A 23342-nucleotide genomic window follows, 5' to 3' on the forward strand; every position below is an offset into this window, starting at 1 on the left:
CAATATGAGCGATAATGGTGGCTATTGATATTGTCTGGGTGGAGCGATAAGGGTGGCTATAGGAGTGATAAGAGTGGCAATAGGAGTGATAAGGGTGGCTATTGATATTGTCTGGGCGGAGCGATAAGGGTGGCTATAGGAGTGATAAGGGAGGCAATAGGAGCGATAAGGGTGGCTATTGTCAGGGACGATATGTGATGATGTGGTGTTGTGGTATTGATGATTTTTATGTGATGTTGTGATTTTTCTTGTGTTTATTTTTATGCCTTTTGCAATTGGTCTTGTTGATAGTAAATTGATAACAATCTGTTTTATGTTGAAATTGAGAACCTGTGGCTATTGCCAGGCGGATTATAAATTGAAATGTGGGCACGAGATGCCGTGAGTAAATAATGATGATATTGGGCACGTGAATTGTCCGTGCAGTTGTGAGATGAAATGAGGGCACGATGTGCCGGGAAAATATGATGATTTAATTTTGGGCACTAGGTGCCGTGGAAATATGAGAATGCGCTGAGACCCGCGTTTACAAAAAATATAAAAATAGGATGAGACCCGTATTTTTATGAATATGAAATGAGGTCTCACATGGTGACTTTTTAATTGAAAGAATTATATTCAAAATATTTATTTGGAAGGATTCTTACTTAGAAAGTATTATATGAAAGAATTGTATTTGAAAGATATTTATTTGAGAAAATTATATTTGAAAAGATTTATTGAAAGAATTATATTCAAAATATTTATTTGGAAGGATTTTTACTTAGAAAGTATTATATGAAAGAATTGTATTTGAAAGATATTTATTTGAGGAATTATATTTGAAAAATAATTATTTGAGAAAATTATATTTGAAAGAGAGCTATCTGGAAGAATTATATGTAAAAGACATTTATTTGAAGGACTTGATTTAATTGGGTGTAATTGTACATATTAATTGTTGAGCGATATTAATGGTTTTCTTGTTGTCTGTTGTGCATATCACTGGTTGTTTCATGTTGCCCTATTGTTATTGTTTCCTATTATTTTGTATATTATGTTGTACAAGTTATTGGACCAGTGAGTGTCTTGACTGTACCTCGTCTCTACTCCATTGAGGTTAGTCTTGATACTTACTGAGTACCGACCATGGCGTACTCATACTACACTTTTGTACATTTTTGTGCAGAGCCATGTATTGAAGATAACGGACTTGAGCAGAGTTAAAGCGGGATCGTAAGGATTCAAGGTAGAGCTGCTTGGTCGTCGCAGTCCCTTGGAGTCTTTTCATTTCATTGTACTGTTAACTTGTAATCAAACAATATTGTATATTCAGTCCTCGTGATCATTCTATGTATTCAGTTAGAGTTCGTGACTCAGTACTACCAGTCTTGGGAGGTTGTATACTGTAATTATTTCCGCTGTTACTTTCAGTCCGCTGTTAGTCTTGGGAGGTTGTATACCTCGATGGCTTCAAAATGTAATATAAATCGGCTTACCTAGTCTTAGAGACTAGGTGCCATCACGATGCCTATGGTGGGATTTTGGGTCGAGATATTTCCCTTTTGAGAATTTTCAGGCCTACTCTCCATTTTAAGTTCCCCAATTGTTTCCTTCAAGTCCACTACCACCACTAATAGGTCATCTCTCTCATGCTCAATGTTAGAAACCCTCTCAGTTAAGGTTTCTTTTTCTTTTCTGACACACTCAATGGTCTCTTTTAGGTCTACCATAACGACCATTATATCATCTCTTTCATGTTCTATATTTGCAATTTTTTCATCTAAGGCATCTTTCTCTTTCTTCAGATTCTCAATTGTTTCCTTTAAATCAACAACAACGATTACTAATTCATCTCTGATTTGTTCTGCTTCTCCTAACTCCACAATTAAAGCATCTTTATCATTTATAAGATTGTGATAAGCATCAACTAACACATTTTCCAAAGACATGAGTTTTTTAGGTGAATAATATTTCAGATTTCTCTGAACATCCAGAAAATTTACCTCATCATCGTCGTCGTCATCATCATCATCATCAGACTGAGCCATCAAGGCAAAGATTGAGTCGTACTCAGTTGCTTCACTTTCCACTGCCATCATTAAACTATCACAATGATCATCTTCTTCTTCAGATTCGCTGGAGGAGTCTCCCCATGCAGCAAGAGCTTGCTTTACAACATTGACAACGACATTCTTTCTCTTGAAGCATTTATCAGGAACCGGGTTCCTCTTGGCTGCTTTGTCAAAGTTGTTTTTGTACTGATCTTGCTTTAGGATAGGGCACTTCTTGATGAAGTGTCTTGGCTTGCCACATTTATGATAGAGGTCATAATTTTTTGGCTTGCTAGAACTTTCCCTTTTTGGAATGCCTCCATTCCTGCGAACCATCTTCTGGAATCTTCTTGTCAAGTAAGCCATATCACCTTCCTCACCGCTTGAATCATTGTTGTCTGTCTTGAGGACCAGGTTCTTCTCCCTTTTGGGTTCTCTTCTTTCATTGTCCTTCTTTTTCATTTCATATGTTTTCAGATTGCCAACAAGTTCATCTATGGTCAGTGTCTGCAAGTCCTTCGCCTCTGTAATGGCGTTCACTTTGCTTTCCCAAGAACTGGGCAGTACACTAAGGATTTTCTTGACAAACTTGTTTCTTGGAATAGTTTCACCAAGAGAGTGAAACTCATTAATGATGGATGTGAAGCGAGTATGCAATTCTTGGATGGATTCATCATCTTTCATCCTGAAGAGCTCGTATTCAATTATGAGCATGTCGATCTTGGATTGCTTAACCCGTGTTGTTCCTTTGTGTGCTGTATGAAGAGCCTCCCAGATTTCTTTTGCTGATTGGCATGCCGATATCCTGTTATATTCATCAAGACCAATGCTACAAACAAGAATTTGCTTTGCATGAAAGTTCTTTTCTATGGCCTTTCGATCAGCGTCATTGAATTCCTTCCTCGTCTTGGGAATGGATACAGCTGGGTCGCCAAGATTCTTGGTGGGAACAAAGGGTCCGTCACAGATAACATCACATAGCTCTGAATCTTCAGCCATGATGAAGTCATGCATCCTAGTCTTCCACCATCCATAGTACTGGCCATTGAACCTTGGTGGCCTGTAGGTAGACTGACCTTCTTCAAAGTTTGGTGGAGCAGCAATGATGATCCTTTCTAGGTGTTAGCCTGATAGAAAGAACCTGCTCTGATACCAATTGATAGAATTTAAAGGCCCACCAAACTATATAGAAAACTAGGTTCTCTATAAGTTCCCACAGAAACCACGCACACTGTAGTAAGTAAATGACAGGAGGAATTTTACGTGAAAAATTTCCAGCTCAACGGGATTAAAAACCACGACCTACCCTTGTAGGATTTCAACTTCACTACTGAGCAACTTTCAGATTACAACCTATGTAACCTAGGAATTAACCTCTTAATCCATGACTAACTTGTAACACTCTATTACAAGCCACTTTGTAATAACTCTATTACAAAGACTTTACAACTTAACTAACTCTAGCCAAGACACAAACACAAGGGTTTATGATTTACAAAGGGTTTCCTACGCAATGCTTCTAAACAAGCTAAATAGGAATTACAATTGAGAACTTTAACAAAGTTACAATTCAACTAAAGACATGTAATCACTTGATATGGGAGTTGGTCCTTAGCCGTGTTGTTCTTTGTTCTTGATGCACTTGAGAATTTTTGACTGGAGGCTTAATCACTGTTGGAGTGCTTGAGTAAATTCTCTATGTAATGTTTTGTCATTGGTTTAATGTTAATATAATGTTGATGAGATCACTTGAATGATATAAGCAACTTGGGTATAAGGTCCTTCCCAATAGAGGTGGCTGCTTCACTGTGCTGTACTGTTGCGTGTGCCGTCAATCACTTTCCAGCTGTTGGAGAGTTGACTTGGTACAATCACCGGGGGAACTGAAGACCATCTGTTCCCCTTGTTGATTCTTTAACTTCTGATGTACTGACGAACATCTCCGGCTTAAGTCTGGTTGTTTACATGCGCTTGGGAATGTGGACTAATGTGGATGAGGTTCCTCATCTGGTTCTTGACATTAAGTTTGTTAGATATCAAAACTTAAAATAAAGGTACTTATAACCTATCACTAACCATTCAAGACACTTTTCATCTTCTTTCCAAAGATTTGATCCTAAGTCCTCCTAATTCTTGTCGTCAACACGTTTCACAAGCAAATGCAATGGTCCAATTGCATACACCGGATGAAGAAGTGTTTGAAGTGATTCAAGAACTTCCTTCTCTAATGACTCAAATGTATTGATAATAATAGCTGAAGCATATTTTCGATCTCTCTTTTTTCGATTAGAGAACTTCCTTCTCTAGATTTGTAGTTCTTATGAAATTAGGAAGATCCCTCAAACGTATGTCTTTCAGGCCTGATATCCAATCCAAAGTCATCTCCAAGTATTTGTCAAGTAACTTTTATCTAGAATTCTCAAGAAGAAGAAGAAGAAGATTTAACAAAAATGATACTTCAAAAGAGGGGAAGAAAAAAAACTTAAGCTGAACATTTTAAAACATGGAAAATTAAAGCACGTATATATATGTACCTTTAAATGGAGTGTATCCTTTTTCACGAAGGTTGCAGTAATGCATATAACCTAAAGAACCACAAGCAGCGAAGATCTAGAAGAAAACTTGAGGGGTGCCCAATTCTTGTGCAGCAGCGAGTGTGAAGCTTGTGACACCATCCAAAATGATGCATAAGACTGTTGGAACAGAGGAAGTATTATTAAGCATCATATGGTGGGAGGCCATCGGGAATGGTCTCGAAACGGAAAGATGGCAAGTTCTTGAGGCTATCGGGGCCTCGGGACTTAAGAAGGCGTCTATGGTTGTATTCGGTGTTGACAAATGTTATATGAAAGCCTTTGTGATGCAGGATTTTGGCTAACTTTAACATGGGATTTATGTGACATTGGCAAGGATATGGTACACAAACTGCATGAAGCTTATCAAGTTCAGTACTAGTGAAGCCATTCTTTCTTTATTTCTCTCGATTCGCTCAAACTGAAACGAACGATATGTATTATTTTAGCAAGAGGAAGAATATGCAGAAACTTATAGATAATTTATGAAGGAGTACGTAAGAGAATGCAACATGTAAGAATTCATAAGCCGATGGAAAAGGACAAGAAAGCTTGAAAATGGAATGCGACAATATATTTTATTTTCACGTCCTGATTAGTTTATCCCATCTCACAAGCCATATGTCACTTGCTGAGGTGATTCATGCAACTAGACAAATTTGTTGGAAGGTGGAGTTAATTGTTTTTCTTCAAATACGTAACAAATTAGCAAATACGTATAAAGTAAATGACTTACAGAGAGCAATACACACATATATTTATATGCGTGAGTGTTTAATATCAAGGTCTAATTACTTGGTCACCTAAAATAATAAATATAGAGATCAAACTTATAAAAAGAAAGATACCCCTGTATAAGAAATAAAAATATAAGTGAAATCGGGTCTAACACTAATCACTAATGAGAAAATTTTGTTCTACTATCAGTTTGATCTGTATGTTTGGTTAAGGCTCACACATATAAAAAGATATTGGAGGAAACATCTCAAACAGTCACACATTTTTCTTTTCAAAATAAATTACTTGTTATTTGGATGGTTTGGACTGCTGATCTATCCCATGGGCATTATCTCCTGCTTATCTTGATAGTTTCAGCAAAATTTGGAAGTTTTTGAAAGTGAGAAACTTTTTCTGCAGCTAATGACTAAAGCATCTTGTAGTGTACCACCCAAATGAAGTCAAATTGCTGACTCATAGTGTGAAACTGATAAAAATAAGCACGATGTTGCTATTTATGACGGCTACATGCAGTAAGTTGCTTGTCAATGAAAAATGGATAAAAAAGATGACGAATAGTTCAACAGAAATACGGCAAGTAGATGTTAAATTCATGTTAGTAATAGTGAAAGTGAGAATCATGATTTAGAGTTGTGGTGACGTGGTACATAATTAGTCCGTTCCGTGCATACTGTCTCAGATATCAAGTTTATGAATACTCTTCTTCCCTCTCCTTCTTATGAGAAGTATGGGGGAGTACTTCTATATATATATTTTTAGTTAGCATATTCAGGATACAACAACAACAACCCAGTATAATCCCACTAGTGAGGTCTGGGGAGAGTAGTGTGTACGCAAACCTTACCCCTACCCTGGGATAGAGAGGTTGTTTGCGATAGAACCTCGGCTCCCTCCCTCAAAAAACTCCACACTTTGCTCTTGGGATGACTCTAACTCACAACCTCTTGGTTAGAAATGGGAGGTGCTCACCACTATAGCAACCCACTCTTGTCAGTTAGCATTTTCAGGATAGGTGAGAAATTTTGCAAGGCACAGTAGCCTGTGGAGACCAAAAGACTTTGAGAATGCAAGTAAGAACTTTTATTAATCATAAATTATATTGAAAGAAGGGAAACACGTACTTAGAAAATCTGATAGGATCTCAACAAAGGAAGAAGATGAAATCAAACAACAATCGATTAGTACTATGGCCTAATGTTTGGAGCAAAGGACAATTTTGTTGACCATTTTGTATATGTTCACATAAGATGATCCTTCTGGTTTTTGAGCAGCTTCCTCAGCCAATTTCTTCCATTCCAATGCCTTTTTCTTCATCTCTTTGCCTTTTCCCCCTGTCATTAACTCTTTTACAAGGCTTTCAACTTCGTCCCTCTTCACATTATTGTCAATCTCCATTCCTATTCCCCATTGCCTACAACAAAAATTGGCACTTCACTGCCAATACTTTCGAGTGTCGAATTCCATCCACCGTGAGTGAAGAAACCTCCAACCGCAGGGTGGCTACGAACTTGCTCTTGTGGGCACCAACTTGCTAACATCCCTCTTTCTTTAATTTCTTCCAGGAATTTAGGTGGAAGAACTGCTTTTTCGCCTGATACAATATCAGGCCTAAGTATCCACAAAAAATCCAGCTGGCTATTGGCAAGTCCCCATGCGAATTCAATAAGTTGGCCCGGAGTCATAAGAGTGATGCTTACAAAATTGACATAAACAACAGAATTTAGTTTCTTGGAATCAAGCCACATTAGAGGCCTGTTTTCTTCTTTCCAAAGATTTGATCTTAGGTCCTCCAAGGTCTTGTCATCGACATGTTTCATAAGAAGGTGCAATGACCCAATGGCATAAACCGGTAAAAGAAGGCTCTGAAGTGATTCAAGAACTTCTCTCTCTAATCTCTCAAATGTATTGAACAATAGCAGAAGCCATTTTGCTTCTCTCAGTTTCTTGGATAAGAAATTTGACCATGTATTCATCTCGATTTGTAGTATTAATTGAAAGTACAAGAAGGGATGAATTGCAGCTAATTTAAAAATTTAGTTGACTTAGAAGAGACTTAGTCGACACCACCAATGATTTTCAGCAATAATGTTTTATAAACTTGACACAACTCTTGTTTTTCTTCCTAACACTTCCTATCTTTTGAGATACTAGTAAACTTAGGAATACAGTGTTTGTGCTAAGAACTAGGAAGACATAGAAAACAATGGTAAGTTGCGTAGTTGAATTCATGAGTCTGCCAGTCATCTTATACGAGAGTCTTGAGTAGCCGTTGCATATTGACCCTTGATTGAGGCACAAAATATTCTAAGAGTTTTTACCCAAGGGGTGCCTCCGAATCCTGCTCAAGAGATGGGCTGGGGTCACGACCCAAAATTCGACTAGTCGTGATCGCACCTAACCCAACCCGCTAGGTAAGCCAGTTAACCACTAACCAATTCCAATAACAATTTATGAAGCAATTAAGTAATGAAAAGTCTTAGTCTTATACACTCTCCAAGAACTGGTAGTACAAATCGTGAGCTTCTAAGAATGGAATTTACAAAGCTGATATGAAGTAAATACATCTTCTGTTTGAAAAGTACATAAACAAAGTTTTTATAAATCTAAGACTATCATGAACAAGAGGCAGCTACAATAGGAACGCAGGTACATCATCAAATCTGGCAACCATCGAGCACAACAATAACAACATCCAACATCTGCACGCAATGTCCAGAAGTGTAATATCAGTACAACCGACCTCATGTACTGAGTAAGTAACAAACCTAACATTAGGTTGAAAGCAGTGACGAGCTAGAACATAGGTCGAGTCCAACACCAATAACCAATAGCAGTTCATAACAACGTAGGGCATATAAATAAGAAAGCAATTCGAAATAAAATGCTCAACTTTATCACAATTTCCCGAAAATAGTTTCTCTTTTCAAGAATAATAGTGAAAACCCAAATCCTTTACCAAAATCGTCGAAAAGTATGAGATAGTTTGAAAACTGTAATTTTTTCCAAAAATCCTTTCCAAAAATAAGTAAGATGCTTCATTCCTTTCCAGATAGCAAGTGTGAAATACCTCTCTATGCTCAATGGGTGTAAAAGTCATAAATGACGTGATACTGCACAGAACGAGAAAAAAAGCGTCTCTATGCATGTATGTCATGTGTGCATGCCAATGACATGTATCTCAGAGATGAATCATGTACTCACACTCTCAGAGTACTCAATCTCACTATCTCACACTTTCCACTCATCATGCTCAACCACTCGGTACTGTATATGGCCCATACGGCCTAGGGAAGATCCATCCCGAAATACATACATCACAGAACATCAGTCACTCAGTACCAAGGAAGGCCAATCCGGCCCCATGGAGAAGATCCATCTCCAGGTATATAATGCTTCGGACAAGATCCATGTCCAGGGAAGATTCATCCCTCAATATAATCAACCACGCTCACTAGGGGTGTGTGCAGACTCCGGAGGGGCTCCTACAGCCCAAGCTCTATCATAAGCCAGATCCAGGCATAAATCAATATAGCATGCTGCGGCGTGCAGCACGATCCCATAACTGTTACTCATAATCAGGCTCTCGGCCTCACTCAGTCATAAATCTCTCCAGTGTCACTCACGGGCTTACAACGTCATGAAACTAGCATGACAACAATGATATGATGTATCAATAAATAACAACTGAGACTGCGATATGATAGGAATACATGAATATGACAGAGTACGAAATATCAATGAAATCAGTGAGATGACAGCAAGAAACTACCACTATCATTGTACTCTTCTTTATCTATAGAGGCTCCGTAGACATAGTGTGGGTTGTGTTTTGGTACTGGGAAAGACAAACTATGCTATGTTGTGGTTGTATTACTTGTCCATTTGAGACTTTAAAAATGGTGAAACTTATGGTAAAAAATTGATAACTGCAGACACGACCACTTTATTGTTTAATTAAGGAAAAATATATTCTTTTTATTCATGAATGAGTTTGGGTAGAAGAAATCTAACAGGCTTGCTCGGTCGGGTTCACTCTGTTGAGTGCCGGTCGCGCTCCACGATTTTGGGGCGTGACACTTACGTCCTTCCTTTTCGTATTCATAATCAGGGGAGTGATTTATGGCTTGACTTGATCGATCAATATTCAGAATCTCCTGATTCCAAATCAATCCTTGAAGGAGGGACTATCATTGCACTTGATCTTGTTTCCTTTTTTATGGCTTTGACATCATTTGATTTAGCATTGTCCTTGCTGCATTTGATTTTGTTTCCTTTCTGATATCTTTAACATATTGACTTTCTTTGATTTAGTACTGCCCATCTAATTTCCTACAATTAAATAGATACAGTTAGATTTATATTATTTTCATCATTGAAACTCAAGTGTAACACTAATGAAACGTGGAAGATCCCTCAAACTTATGCCTTCCATGCCTGGTATCCAATCCAAAATCGTTTCCAAGTACCCATTTGTCAAGCAACTTTCATCTGCAGTCCAAAAGTAGATTAACAAACCAAAGATAAGAACCAAATTAAAGATAATAATAACAAGGTTAAGGCCCAAAGATACTAATAGGCAAGGCCATTTTAAAAGGGAAAAAATGTATACCATTAAATGGAGTGTATCCTTTCTCAACAAGATCACGGTAATGCATGTAACTTAATAAACCACAAGCACTTGGATTCCAAAGGAGAACTTCAGGGATTCCCAAATCATGAGAAGCATCCATAGTGAAGCTCATAGCACCATCAAAAACGATGCACGAGACAGGTGGCATGTTTGAGGTGGAAGTATCGTTAAGCTTGGCAAGCAACTCCTTGAAAGCACCCAAACAAGTGGTGGTAGTGGATTTACTAAGAGAAGAAATATTTTGGGTAGAATCAGGGTCACATGGCGGGAGGCCATCGGGAATGGTCTCGAAACGAAAGGATGGCAATCCCTTTAGCGTATCGGGGCCTCTAGACTTAAGAAGATGCCTATGGTTGTGTTCAGTTTTTACAAAGGTAATATGAAAGCCTTTGTGGTGGAGGATTTTGGCTAATTTTAACATAGGGCTAATGTGGGTTTGGGCAGGATATGGTATGCAAACTGCATGAGGCTTGTCTAAATCATTAGCGCTAATGGAACACATTCTTTAGTTTCCTTATTGAGTTATCTTTCTTTCAAACAGAAATACGAAAGATTGGTATGACTTTGGCAAGTGGATGAGGATGCATATATTTATAGACGATATAAAAAGAGGCAACATCTTTATACTCCTTCCTAATTTACATTAAATCTTAATGTTAGCACTATGACATAATGGCCTTACTTTTGATATTGTCCACATCTGCAGGACATTTTGCTAACGGCGCGAAATAAGGACAACCCCACTACTTGGCAAGAATTGAATTGTCCACTGCGTTGCAAAATTATGGCCACTCCCCCAAAAATGTTAGACATGGGTATGCGTTTATTTTTCGGATACGCTAGCATTATTGACAAACATATGGCCTAAATTAGTGACTAGATTTCTTCAAATATTGTAGAGCAGGCACGACACTGACACTTAATCATTGACTCACCAATCCATTAACAATTCCATATATTAGCCAAGTAAAATCACAATGGTTACTACATGTCACGACTGCAATAGACTCCTAAAATATAGGGCAGTAGCTTTTCCCACTTCTAAACCACATCCAATATTTGTAATTTATAAATAAATATTAAGATCACCATCATTTGAATATCCAATATTAAGAAATTAGACTAACTCATCAACTCTCCTCACTTAATTGACCATTCTTTTCTTCATTCACACATTGTATAAGTTAGAACTTAGCTTCTTCACTTTTGTATTTTAATTTTTGCTACGATATATGAAGCATTGTACTTCTCAGTACTTGGAAAACGATTACTAAATAAGTTTATTTATTTATTCACTTCTTTTACCTTATATTTTGCTCATTACTTTTAAATTTTTTCTTATTTCGGTGAGATTTTTCGTGAAGCATGAAGTCGCAAGTAAGTTTACCTGTTATGGAGAGTAAATCATCATATATTGGAGTTTGAATTTGGGCAGGTCTTGGACCACAAAATTCGTCATTATTCAAATTTAATCAAAGTCGACATCAAAAACAGAGAAAGCATCTCATATTTGAAAGAAACTAGTAGTAGTAAATTTGTGTAATGACTCAACCGGTCATTTTAACTTTTAGAATTCCGTTTCTTAAAATAAAATTTCTCGTATGTGCTTTTAATGATTTATGACTTGCGGGGATGGTTGGTGTAACGATCCAAAATCTAACCATGGTCGTGATGGCGCCTATCGTGTTACAAGGCAATCCTATTTCCCAAAATATTACTACTAAATCGATTATAAGAATTTAATAAAACAATACCAACATTTGAATTTCTCATCAATTAAATCAACTCTAAATATAATATAGAAAATACGAAAACGAGCCCCAAACATCGGGGTGTCACTAAGTCATGAGCATCTAAAATTATAAACTAAGATATATAAGCTGTCTAACTGTCCAAAAGAAAAAATGACAAGAGGAGTAACAAGGTCCTGCGGACGCTAACAGCTACCTTACAGTCTCCAAAGATAGCCAGCCTGAACTCAACGATCGTCGCTTTCTAACTCACCTGGATCTGCACATAAAGTGCAGGGTGTAGTATGAGTACAACTGACTCAGTAGTAACATAAATAACTAAGGAACTGAGCAGTAGTGACGAGCTAAGTAAAACAGTCCAATTATTTATTTTCACAATTTAAAAATAAACAGAAATAAACAGGTAAATTTCATAACTCAGTAAATGCCACAAAGAAGATTAACAGATAAATACAGCAACAACACAAATAAATACAACCTCACAGCAGCGTCACTCAATCATTCATCGCTCGCACTCAACACTCTGCGCTCACTGGGGGTGTCTACAGACTCCGGATGGGCTCCCAAAGCCCAAGCGCTAAGCACGGACAACTCACGTGCTACGCGGACAACTCATGCGCTATGGTATCAATACCTGGACCCGTACGACCAACTCACGTGCTACGCGGACAACTCACGCGCTATGGTATTAATATCCTCACAACCAGGCTCCCGGCCTCACTCAATCATGCACCTCACTAGTCTCACCATCATCTAACAAATAAGGGAACATAGCCCACATCAAGTATCACATCATATTAGCAAATAATAGAGACTGAGGTAAACATGTACAATAATTTCTATGACTTAGTACAAATAATGTGAGCATGAATAAAGCCTAAGCATGATCTCTAACATAAAGGCAGACAAGTTCAATAAAAAGTAATTACGTAAATACAGATGATGGCCATGGGGCCTCACGGGACGGACCAAGTCTCAATCCCTCAAGGTATATACCCACACGCCCGTCATCTAGCATGGGTATCACCTCCAAACAGTCATACGGTATCAAATTCTTCGGGTTTATACACTCAAAGCCAGAGTTAAAACTGTTACTTACCTCAATAATATAAAATCCTACTCTGGGATGCCCTCGTCTCTGGACTCGGTCTCCAAAGGCTCCAAATCTAACCATAATCAGATTAATACCATCAACATAGGCTAACGAATCGAATTCCACAATAAAAACTACAAAATATGCCAAAAATTTAAAACCGGCCAAAACTCGGCCCCCGGGACCACGTCTCGAAATCAGTCAAAAATGACCGAATAATAAACCTCGTCCTCTCCCGAGTCTAACCGTATAAAATTCATCAAAATCGGACTCTGTTTGGTCCCTCAAATCCTCACTTAAACTCTCCAAAACTCAAACCCTAACTCCCTCAATTTCACTTTGAAATCATCAATCAAATCCAAACAACGAAGATGGATTCATGAAATATAACCAAAGCTGAGTAGAGAACACTTACCCCAATCCTTATGGTGAATATCGCCCCCACAATCGCCCAAATCCGAGCTTCCCAACTCAAAATATGGCCGAATGAACAAACCCTCATTTTATATATTTTTCTGCCAGCTATTCTGCCACGTTTTTCATGCCAAACGATTTCGAAACTCGCTTTTTATGCCTCCAATGGATTCCTTGTGAAAGTTTAGTCAAGTTAGGCTTTTGAATCACTCAATTTGACCTTATAATGAAGGAGATATGTATGTTTTAATATTTGCAAATAGTGTTGATTTTTAAATACACCGTCAGTGGCAATTTCATAATTAATCTGACAAATCTGACAACCTAATTCTTAGTAAAATGACCATACAATCCTCATACGATGTCTAAATTCAACGATTCATTTTTTTACGCGTCCGTAATTATGATACGGATCTAATGCTTCAATAAAAAAATAAATCGGAACTCATTTGTTCAATATGATATCATTTATGCTTGAAGAAACGACGTCGAAACATAAAAAAAAAACGAGCGCAACACAACCCAAACCTATCCGAAACTCACCCGAGGCCCTCAGGACCTCAACCAATAATTCCAACAAGTCATATATCACTACCCGAACTTAGTCGAACCTTCGGAACACCCAAAACACCAAATCAACCTCGGATTCAAGCCTAAGAACTTCTAAACTTTCAATTTTCGCCAATTCAAGCCTAATTCTATCACGGACCTCCAAATTACATTCCGGACACACCCCTAAGTCAAAAATCGCCCAATGAAGCTAATCGAATCATAAAAATCCACATCCGAATTCGTTTACTCATAAGTCAACTTTCGGTTGGCTTTTCTAACTTAACTTTCTAACTAAGAGACTAAGTGTTCATTTCACTCCAAAATTACTCCGGACCCAAACCTACCAACTCGATACAACTCAATACCATTGAACAATACATAAAGAAGCAGGAATGGGGAAACAGGGCTATAACTCTCGGAATGACTGGCCGGGTCGTTACAGTTGGTTCAGGATTTGGAAGTGTTTGGGTTGAAATCGGAACACTTTCGTTCAACGATGAGGATGCTGAAGGCATCGTACAACCGCATAATGATGCACTGGTAATATTTGTACTTATAAATAAATCTCGAGTTAAGCGTATATTGATTAATCCAGGTAGCTCGGTAAATATCATAAGATTGAGGGTCGTAGAGCAGTTGGGTCCACAAGACCAAATAGTGTCGGCAGTCCGGGTTTTAAACAAATTCAACATGGCTTGCAAAACTACTAAAACGGTGATAACCCTATCGGTGAACACCGCCGAAACCTTTCAGGAAACGAAGTTCTATGCGATCGAAGGGGATATGAGATATAATGCTCTATTCGAAAGGTCATGGATTCACAACATGAGGACAGTACCCTCGACACTACACCAGACACTGAAGTTCCCCATACCGGGAGGGATCAAGATGGTTTATGGAGAGCAGCCGGCCATAATAGAAATGTTAGCGATCGATGAGGTGATCCCGATGTCCGCACTCTTGACATCAAAGAACACGGAGCCGGTTAGGAAGGAAGAAACTAAATATAAATCACTGATACCGGATCCGACCGAATCGGATAAGGAAAGAGCAGGCGAGGATGATGATTACGGAGTTCCTAGGTCGTTCATCACCCCTGATGATTCCGATTCCACCAAATCAACGGTCGATGAGCTATAGCAAGTCATATTGATCGAACACTTGCCCGATCGGAAGGTATACCTGGGCACGGGGTTAACTCCCGAGCTCAGGAAAAAACTCATTAAATTCCTTATAGCTAACATAGATTGCTTCTCTTGGTCCCATCTTTATATGATATGGATCCCGCCAGAAATAACCACTCATAAGCTGAGCATGGATCCAAAGTTCCACCCGGTTAAACAAAAGATGAGCCCTCATTCCGGAGTCAAGCACGTATTCATCAAAGTCGAGGTATACAATCTCCTTAAAATAGGTTCCACTCGGGAAGTTAAGTATCCTTATTGGTTAGCTAACATAGTGGTAGCACCTAAAAAGGGAAATAAGTTAAGAATGTGCGTAGATTACAAAGACTTGAACAAGGCGTGCCCCAAGGACTCTTTTCCTTTTCCTAACATCGATATTATGACCGATGTGACGGCCGAGCATGAGATACTCAGCTTTATTGACACCTATTCCGGGTATAACCAAATTCGGATGGACCGGGCAATCAAGAAAAAACTTCCTTTATCACTAAATTCAGCACCTATTATAATAACGTAATGTCGTTCGGACTAAAGAACGATGTTGCCACTTTTTAACGCCTAGTAAACCGGATGTTCGAAGAACAAATAGAAAAATCAATGGAAGTTTATATTGACGACATCTTAGTTTAGTCTGTGCAAGTAGAGAACCATTGGAAAAATTTGCAGGAAACCTTTGACATACTGAAGAGATACAATATTAAGCTGAACCCGGAGAAATGCGCATTCAGGTTTGGATCCGGGAAGTTCCTTGGATTCATGGTGTCCAACCGAAGGATTGCGATCAATCCCAATAAAATTAAAGTTATAAAGGACATCACCATGGTGGACATTGTCAACGTCGTTCATAGGCTAACCGGGCGCAGAGTCGCCTTAGGCTGGTTCATATCGAGGTCCTCCGATAAGAGCCATCGGTTCTTCTCAATATCGAAGAAGAAGAAGAATAACTTTTCTTGGACCCTGGAATACCAACAAGCTTTGGAAGAACTCAAACGGTACCTTTCGAGTCAACCATTGCTTCATACTCCAAAGGCGGATGAGTAGTTGTACCTGTACTTGGGGGTATCCGAGGTAGCGGTAAGTGGAGTCCTAGTCCGGGAGGAGGAAGGTACGTAATTTCCTATTTACTATGTTAGTAGAACTCTGGGGAGGCCGAAATAAGGTGTAATGACCTGGACGGTTGATTTGAGAATTTAAGTCCGGTACGGCGGCATAAGGACCTGAGCAGCTTCATATTATGTATATTGACTGAGTGCGTGGTTGAATTCAGTTACCGGATATTTCGGAGTGATTTGGGATACTTAGTCCCTAAAACGGAAACTTAAGTCTTCGGATTTTGAAACCGTAATTGGAACTATGTGAAGACGACTCCGGAATGGAGTTATGTCGGTTTCGTTAGCTCCGTTGGGCATTTTGGACTTAGGAGTGTGTCCGGACTGTAAATCTGAGGTCTGTAGCTGATTTAGGCTTGAAATGGCGAAAGTCAAATTTTTGGAGATTTGGACCGGAAGTACACTTTTTGATATCGAGGCCGGAATGCGATTTCCGAGAGTTGGAACAGCTCCGTTATGTTATTTGGGACTTGCCTGCAAAATTTGATGTCATTTCGGGTTGATTTGATAGGTTTCGGCATCAGTTGTAGGAATTTGAAGTTTCAAGTTCTTTAAGTTTGAATTGGAGGGTGATTCATGATTTTAGCGTTAGTTTATGTGATTTGTGGTCTCGACTAAGTTCGTATGGTGTTTTAGGATTGGTTGGTATGTTTGGTTGATGTCCCGGGGGCCTCGGATGAATTTCGAGTGCTTAACGGATTAAAAAGTTGGATTTGAGTTGTTGCTGAAGTCTTCAGGCATCTGTCATTTTCGCACCTGCGGTGGAGAGACCGCACGTGCATGCACGTGCGGAGAGTCAAGTGCAGAAGCGGAAAAATGGAGGAGTGCTAGGGGTCGCAGGTGCGAGGTGAATTCCACATCTGTGATGCCCGCAGATGCGGTAGGGTCATCGCAGGTGCGCAATGTCCGCAGAAGCGGAAGGGATTTCTGCAGGCGCGCACGCGCAGGTGCGGCCCTTTCATCTCAGGTGCAAAGGCAGAGGGGGTAAGTGATTTGCACAGATGCGCATATTTTTCCACACAAGCGCACCCGCAGGTGCGAGCCCAGGCTCTGCAGGTGTGAAAATACCTGGCAGTGGTTAAAACCGAAGGGCTTCGCGATTTTTGTCATTTTTGGACTTTGTAACTCGGTTTAGGGAGATTTTGTGAGAGCACTTTCGAGCGATTTCTTGAGGTAAGTCCCTTATGCTTATTTTTTTATCAATAATCATGCTTCCCCATGTATTTTCCCACCTAGTTAGTGTGTATTTAAGGTGGAAATTAGAAGTTGGAGGCTAGGAATTTGGGAGTTTGAATTGTGGATTTGGAGGACCATTTGGTGTCGGATTTTAGTAAATTTGATGTGGTTAGACTCGTGAGTGAATAGGCTTTCGGATTTTGTGACTTTTACTCGATTCCGAGTTGTGGGCCCGTATTCAAGTACCCGAATTTCTGATTTTTTGTTAAAGTATTGATTTAATTAATTAGATGAGTCTATTATGATTGTAATTATGATATGTAATTGCTTTTGGCAAGATTTGGACCATTTAGAGCCAGATATTCGTGGAAAGGGAATTCTTACGGATTGATTGAGCTTGACTCGAGGTAAGTATCTTGCCTAACCTTGTGTGTGAAATTTTTCCCTTAGGATTTGAGTCATCTATGTTGATTATAGTCTGTGTACGCGAGGTGACGAATGCGTGCTCGGACTTATTTGTGGAAAGTTGGCCTTTAAGGGTACTTATGTCCTTATATTCAACGTGTATGATATTTTTCTTGATACGCTTGAATTCCTATTTTCTAGTTTCACCTCTACATGTTTTGATCGGAGATAAATGCTTTAGGATTCACTCTTACTGTCTATTTGACCCTTATTCGACTTAACCAAAGATTTTACCTCTTTTATCGTTGTGCTATATTTTTCATAACTGCTTATATTTAATTGAAATTATTATTTTCTCATCCTATAATTATTTAGTCTTAATTGGAGTTATGATTATCTTCCGCTGCTTATCCTTACTTGAATTGTTGAATATTCCTCGTAATCGCTCAACCTCAAAAGGAGTTTAGATAACCTATATCTTAGTTGACTTGCCATTATTTGAAACTATTTGACTCGTGTTGGCTTCTTATTGTTGACTTGAATATTGTGGAATCATTGCTACATTTTTGTTTTGTTTTTCCTTGTTAAGCTGTTCTCCTTGTGCCTAGCATTCTTTACTGTGGTTATTCCTTGTGAATGAGTTCTACTGTTCTTGTGATTTAAATTCTTGAGTTGATTTGCTCGTCGTACTTTGCATTTCTGTCATTGTTGTTTTTGTACTCATTGTGGTGATGTACGAGGTTTATGTCGTGTTATAGTTATTATCTCTGTTATTTGCGCTGCATATTTAAATTGGGACTACAGACGTATTCCGGGAGATCCCTCAGCATTGCATATTTATTTTGGGACTACGGACGTATTCAGGGAGATCTCCCAGCACTGCATATTTAAATTTGGACTACGGACGTATTCCGGGAGATCCTCCAGCACTGCATATTTATTTTGGGACTGCGGACGTATTCTGGGAGATCTCCCAGCACTGCATATTTAAATCGGGACTACAGACGTATTCCGGGAGATCCCCCTGTCTTGCATAATTACTTTGGGACTACGGACATATTCCGGGAGATCCCCCAGCACTACATATTTATTTTGGGACTACGAACGTATTCCGGGAGATCCCCCCTCCCCCTTGTACTGCATAATTAATTCGGGACTACGGGACAGTATCCCGGTAGATTTCCCATGTGGTTATATCTATGTTCGGAGCTGCTAATCTTCCATGCTTAGGTGTCACAGGGTGACTTATATTCGAAGGGTATTACTTGAAAAGTTTATATTTGAAAAGTATTTATCTTGAAAGAACTATGTTTGAAGGATATTTATTTGAAAGGGTTATGCTTGAAAAGTATTTATCTTGAAGGAACTATGTTTGAAGGATATTTATTTGAAGGGGTTATGCTTGAAAAGTATTTATCTTGAAGGAACTATGTTTGAAGGATATTTATTGGAAAGGGTTATACTTGAAAAGTATTTATCTTGAAAGTACTATGTTTGAAGGCTAATTATTTGAAAATTTTATATTTTAAAGGTTTTTATCTTGAAAGAACTATGTTTGAAAAATATTTATTTGAAGGAAGTATATTTCAAAAATAATTTCTTATTAGAAAGGATTATATTCTAAAGACCTCAATTTAAAAACTTACGGGTGAAAGTTTACACTTAAAGGATTTGACTAATTTATTAGGGTTTGTTGGCTGAGACCTGATGTGAAAACTATTGCAGCTACGGAGTTACTACTTGCCTTTACTGTATTGTGATTTTCAGATTTGGGTTGTGTTTCCGTTCATTCTTCTGTGTCTTATTCTAGTGTTCCGCTGTTACTTGTTGTTTTTCCTTCCTTATTGCAATTGCTATGTCGTTAGCCATATTGCTGGGTCCTTAGATAGATGTCATGTTCTGTCATCCCTATACTTATGCTTGTTCAATTTATTAGACCAGTGGGTGTCTTGACTAGTCCTTGTCACTACTTTACCGAGGTTAGTCTTGATACTTACTGGGCACCGCCGTGATGTGCTCATGCTACTCTTCTGCACATTTATTTTGTGCAGATCCAGGTACTTGTTCGTTAGTTAGCTATGTGGACTGTTGCTGCGGAGACTCAAGGTAAACCTGCCGCTGCGTTCGCAGGCTTCAGAGTCACCTTCAAGTTTTTATTTTGCACTGTTTATTCTTATTTCTAGACAGTTGTATGTAGAATTTCTCTAGCAAACACTCTGTAGAGCTTATGACTTGTACTACCGGTTTTGGGAATTGTAAAAGATTCTATTTAAATAATGTTGTTGTTTCAATTATTGTTAGGCTTACCTAGTCCCTAAGACTAGGTGCCATCATGATACCCAAACAGAAGGGAAATTGGGTCGTGACACAAGGTATCCTCACCTGGAAAAATTGGCGCTCGCTTTGTCAAGCGTCTCTAGAAAGTTAAAGCCGTATTTTTAATGCCACCCCGTATGTGTCGTAACTTCTTACCCACTAAGGAATATTATGCACAAACCCGGGCTCTCGGGCAGGTTGGACAAGTGGGCCATAGAAATTAGCGGGTACAATATCGAATATCGACCCCGAATCGCCATCAAATCACAAATTTTGGCAGATTTTGTGGTCAACTTTACGCCGGCCTTAATACCCGAAGTGAAAAAGGAATTGTTATTAACCTCGGGGACTTACTCGAGAATATGGACTCTCTTTACGGATGGTGCCTCAAACACAAAGGGGTACGGACTCGGCATCGTATTGAATCCATCTACGGGTAACATAGTTAGGCAGTCTATTAGAACTGTGAAATTGACTAACATTGAGGCCGGGTATGAGGCCATGATTTCAGATCTCGAATTGGCTAAAAGACTTGGGGCCGAGGTGGTCGAATCTAAGTGTGATTCCCTCCTTGTGGTAAATTAAGTCAATGGGACGTTCGAAGTAAAGGAGGAATGAATGCGAAGGTATTTAGACAAATTGCAGGTAACGCTGCATCAATTCAAGGAATGGACCCTACAACACGTACCCCGAGATCAAAATAGCGAGGTCGGTGCTCTGTTTTACTTGGGGTCATCGGTTAATGATGATGAATTCAGCTCACGAACGGTCGTACAGCTCATGAAATCGGTAGTGGAATAAGGCCATGCCGAAATAAACTCAACAAGTTTAACTTGGGATTGGAGAAACAAATACATAGACTATTTGAAGACTGGGAAGTTGCCCTCGGATCCTAAAGAATTGAGAGCTCTACGCATGAAAGCGGCCAGGTTCAGCCTGTCCGAAGGGACTCTATTCAGAAGAACATTCGATGGCCCACTCGCGATATGTTTGTGGCCGGGAGATACCTAATATGTCTTGAGAGAAGTTCATGAAGGCACCTGCGGGAACTACTCTGGGGCAGAATCTTTGGTTCGGAAGATAATCAGGGGTGACTATTACTGGGTCGACATGGATAAAGATGCAAGGGACTGTGTACAAAGATGTGACGGTTGTCAAAGACAGGCAGCGATGATCCATCAACCCGGAGAGCTACTCCATTTGGTCTTGTCCCCATGGCCGTTCATGAAATGGTGAATGGACATCGTCGGTCCCCTGCCATGGGCACCTGGTAAGGGTCAATTCATATTGTTTATGACTGATTATTTCTCTAAATTAGTCGAAGCTCAAGCATTCGAGAAAGTACGAGAAAAATAAGTCATTGACTTCATTTGGGATCACATAATATGCTGGTTCAGGATACCGGCCGAGATCGTATGTGATAATGGGAAGCAATTCATTGGCAACAAGGTAAACAAATTTTTTTAAGACCAAAAAATTAAATAGATACTCTCCATACCCTATCAGCCTAGTGGGAACGGAGAAGTGGAATCTAAAAACAAGACCATACTCCAAAACTTGGAAAAGAGGTTGACCGATGCCGAAGGGAAGTAGAAGGAAATTCTTCCCGGAGTCTTGTGGGCTTACCGTACAATTTTGAAATCTAGTACCGGGGCCACCCAATTTTCATTAGTCTACGGTACCGAAGCAATAATACCGATCGAAGTGGGAGAGCCGAGCCTTAGTTTTCGATATGCAACCGAAAAATCAAACGGTGAGGCCATGAGTACGAGCCTAGAACTATTAGATAAAATATGAGAGGTTTCCCTAGTCTGGTTGGCCACCCAGAAATAACGGATAGAAAGATATTACAACATAAGAGCCAACCTCCAACACTTCAGGATCGGGGACTTGTTGTTAAGAAATATAACAGAGCATACCCGAAACTCGAACGAGGGAAAATTGGGACAGAATTGGGAAGGACCATATCGGGTCGTCGGAATTACCGGCAAGGGCTCGTAGAAACTCGAAGCGGGAAACGGTGTACCGCTACCGAACAATTGGAATGTGACGCACTTAAAGAGGTACTACTACTAAGGTACGATCTCATTTACTTTTTTTTATAATATTAGAAATAATATTAACACTTGCAGGCCGTAGCCAAAGGAGAATGTGACTATTAGGTATAAAAGCACGCGTTGCACCCTTTTTTCCTTGAACCAGTTTTGTCCCAAATGGGTTTTCTGGCAAGGTTTTTAATGAGGCAGCAGTAAATCGTGCTAACTTAGATTCGAAAGCTGGTATTCAATCATAGTCAATGGGCGCATCAACCACATCCGAGCCCTCTCAAAATCGACCTCGAATACTGGGGGCCATCACCCTCGGGCTAAGGTTCTTAGCAAGAAAGAAGCTTTGTACTTGAACAACTTAGGCTCGGTGGTTAAGATTTATTGTACGGGATAAATGGTCAAATGAACCATTCCCACATAGGCCACCTTAGACATAATACATGCTTTTACAAGCTTTCGGTCATATACTTTATATGCAGAAATGAAAGAAAGTTTCCACCTTGCTATTACGTATTTTTGCCTCTTCAAATATAAATCCTAAGGGCTACCCCTATTCGGTGATCGTCAAGCCTAAGGGCTATCCCTATTCGGGACTATCAAGTCCAAGGGCTACCTCTACTCGGGGACCGTCGTCCGAAATAAGTTCGGGCAACTCGGCCTACCAAATCCTGGAGAAACAAAACCTATTAGGATGTGCCTAAACACAAAAGACTACGACCACACTAAAAAATGACTTGAAGACGTCCGAAGCTCGTAATCAAAGCATAAGGCCTTCGTAAAATTTCAAAACTTGCTAAAAGGTTACCCTCAACAAAAGCATCTTGGGAAAACATCCGGCCACTCCGAATTTTCAAAGTCTCAAGAAAATAAGATTGCATTGAAGTCAGGGTCTGTTCGGACCTCCGAAAAACAAACGGCTTATTACTACATCTGATTCTTTGCTAAGTCATTAGAAATATTTGCAAGAGAAGAAATTATGAAAAGATGTTGAAAAAGTAGAGACTTGAAATTGCCAAAAAGGGAAATTTTATATATTCCGGAATGTATTTACTAAGGCCCAACAAAAACGGCCTCAAACTAAACAAAAAGTATATACAAAACAAAAACTAAAAAAGCTCTGAGGCATTTATGCCTCATCTTCGTCGGGGCCCGATTCATCGCCAGAACCGTCGGAGCCTTCGGATCCCTTGGATGCCTCTGCTCCCTGGGGCTCGAAAAGTTTCTTTGCCTCGACCTCAGGCTTTATTGCTTCCTTGATCTCGGTCGACAGATCGAAGCCTCATGCATTAATTTCTTTGAGGGTCTCCCTTCGAGACAGTC

The 23342-nt window shown here is 39.4% G+C and overlaps 1 protein-coding gene and 1 pseudogene across 3 annotated transcripts; both read right to left on the reverse strand.

Moving 5' to 3' along the window:
* Positions 1-866: 866 nt before the first annotated feature.
* Positions 867-5134, reverse strand: LOC138903869 (uncharacterized). Of its 3 annotated transcripts, none has more exons than XM_070192444.1 (2): positions 4568-5134; positions 867-4040 (listed from the first exon to the last, which is right to left on the reverse strand). In XM_070192444.1, exon 2 carries the CDS (start codon positions 3045-3047, stop codon positions 1485-1487), a length of 1563 nt encoding a protein of 520 aa, XP_070048545.1. In that variant the 5' UTR covers positions 3048-4040; positions 4568-5134; the 3' UTR covers positions 867-1484. The 3 variants fall into 3 exon arrangements, with proteins under 3 accessions (XP_070048545.1, XP_070048543.1, XP_070048544.1); XM_070192442.1 differs by having other exon boundaries at positions 867-4443; XM_070192443.1 differs by having other exon boundaries at positions 867-4451.
* Positions 5135-6401: 1267 nt separating this feature from the next.
* LOC104088252 (7-deoxyloganetin glucosyltransferase-like) lies at positions 6402-10581 on the reverse strand (annotated as a pseudogene).
* Positions 10582-23342: the final 12761 nt, after the last annotated feature.

The sequence above is a fragment of the Nicotiana tomentosiformis genome, unplaced genomic scaffold (genome assembly GCF_000390325.3).
Source record: "Nicotiana tomentosiformis unplaced genomic scaffold, ASM39032v3 Un00097, whole genome shotgun sequence".
NCBI lineage: Eukaryota > Viridiplantae > Streptophyta > Magnoliopsida > Solanales > Solanaceae > Nicotiana > Nicotiana tomentosiformis.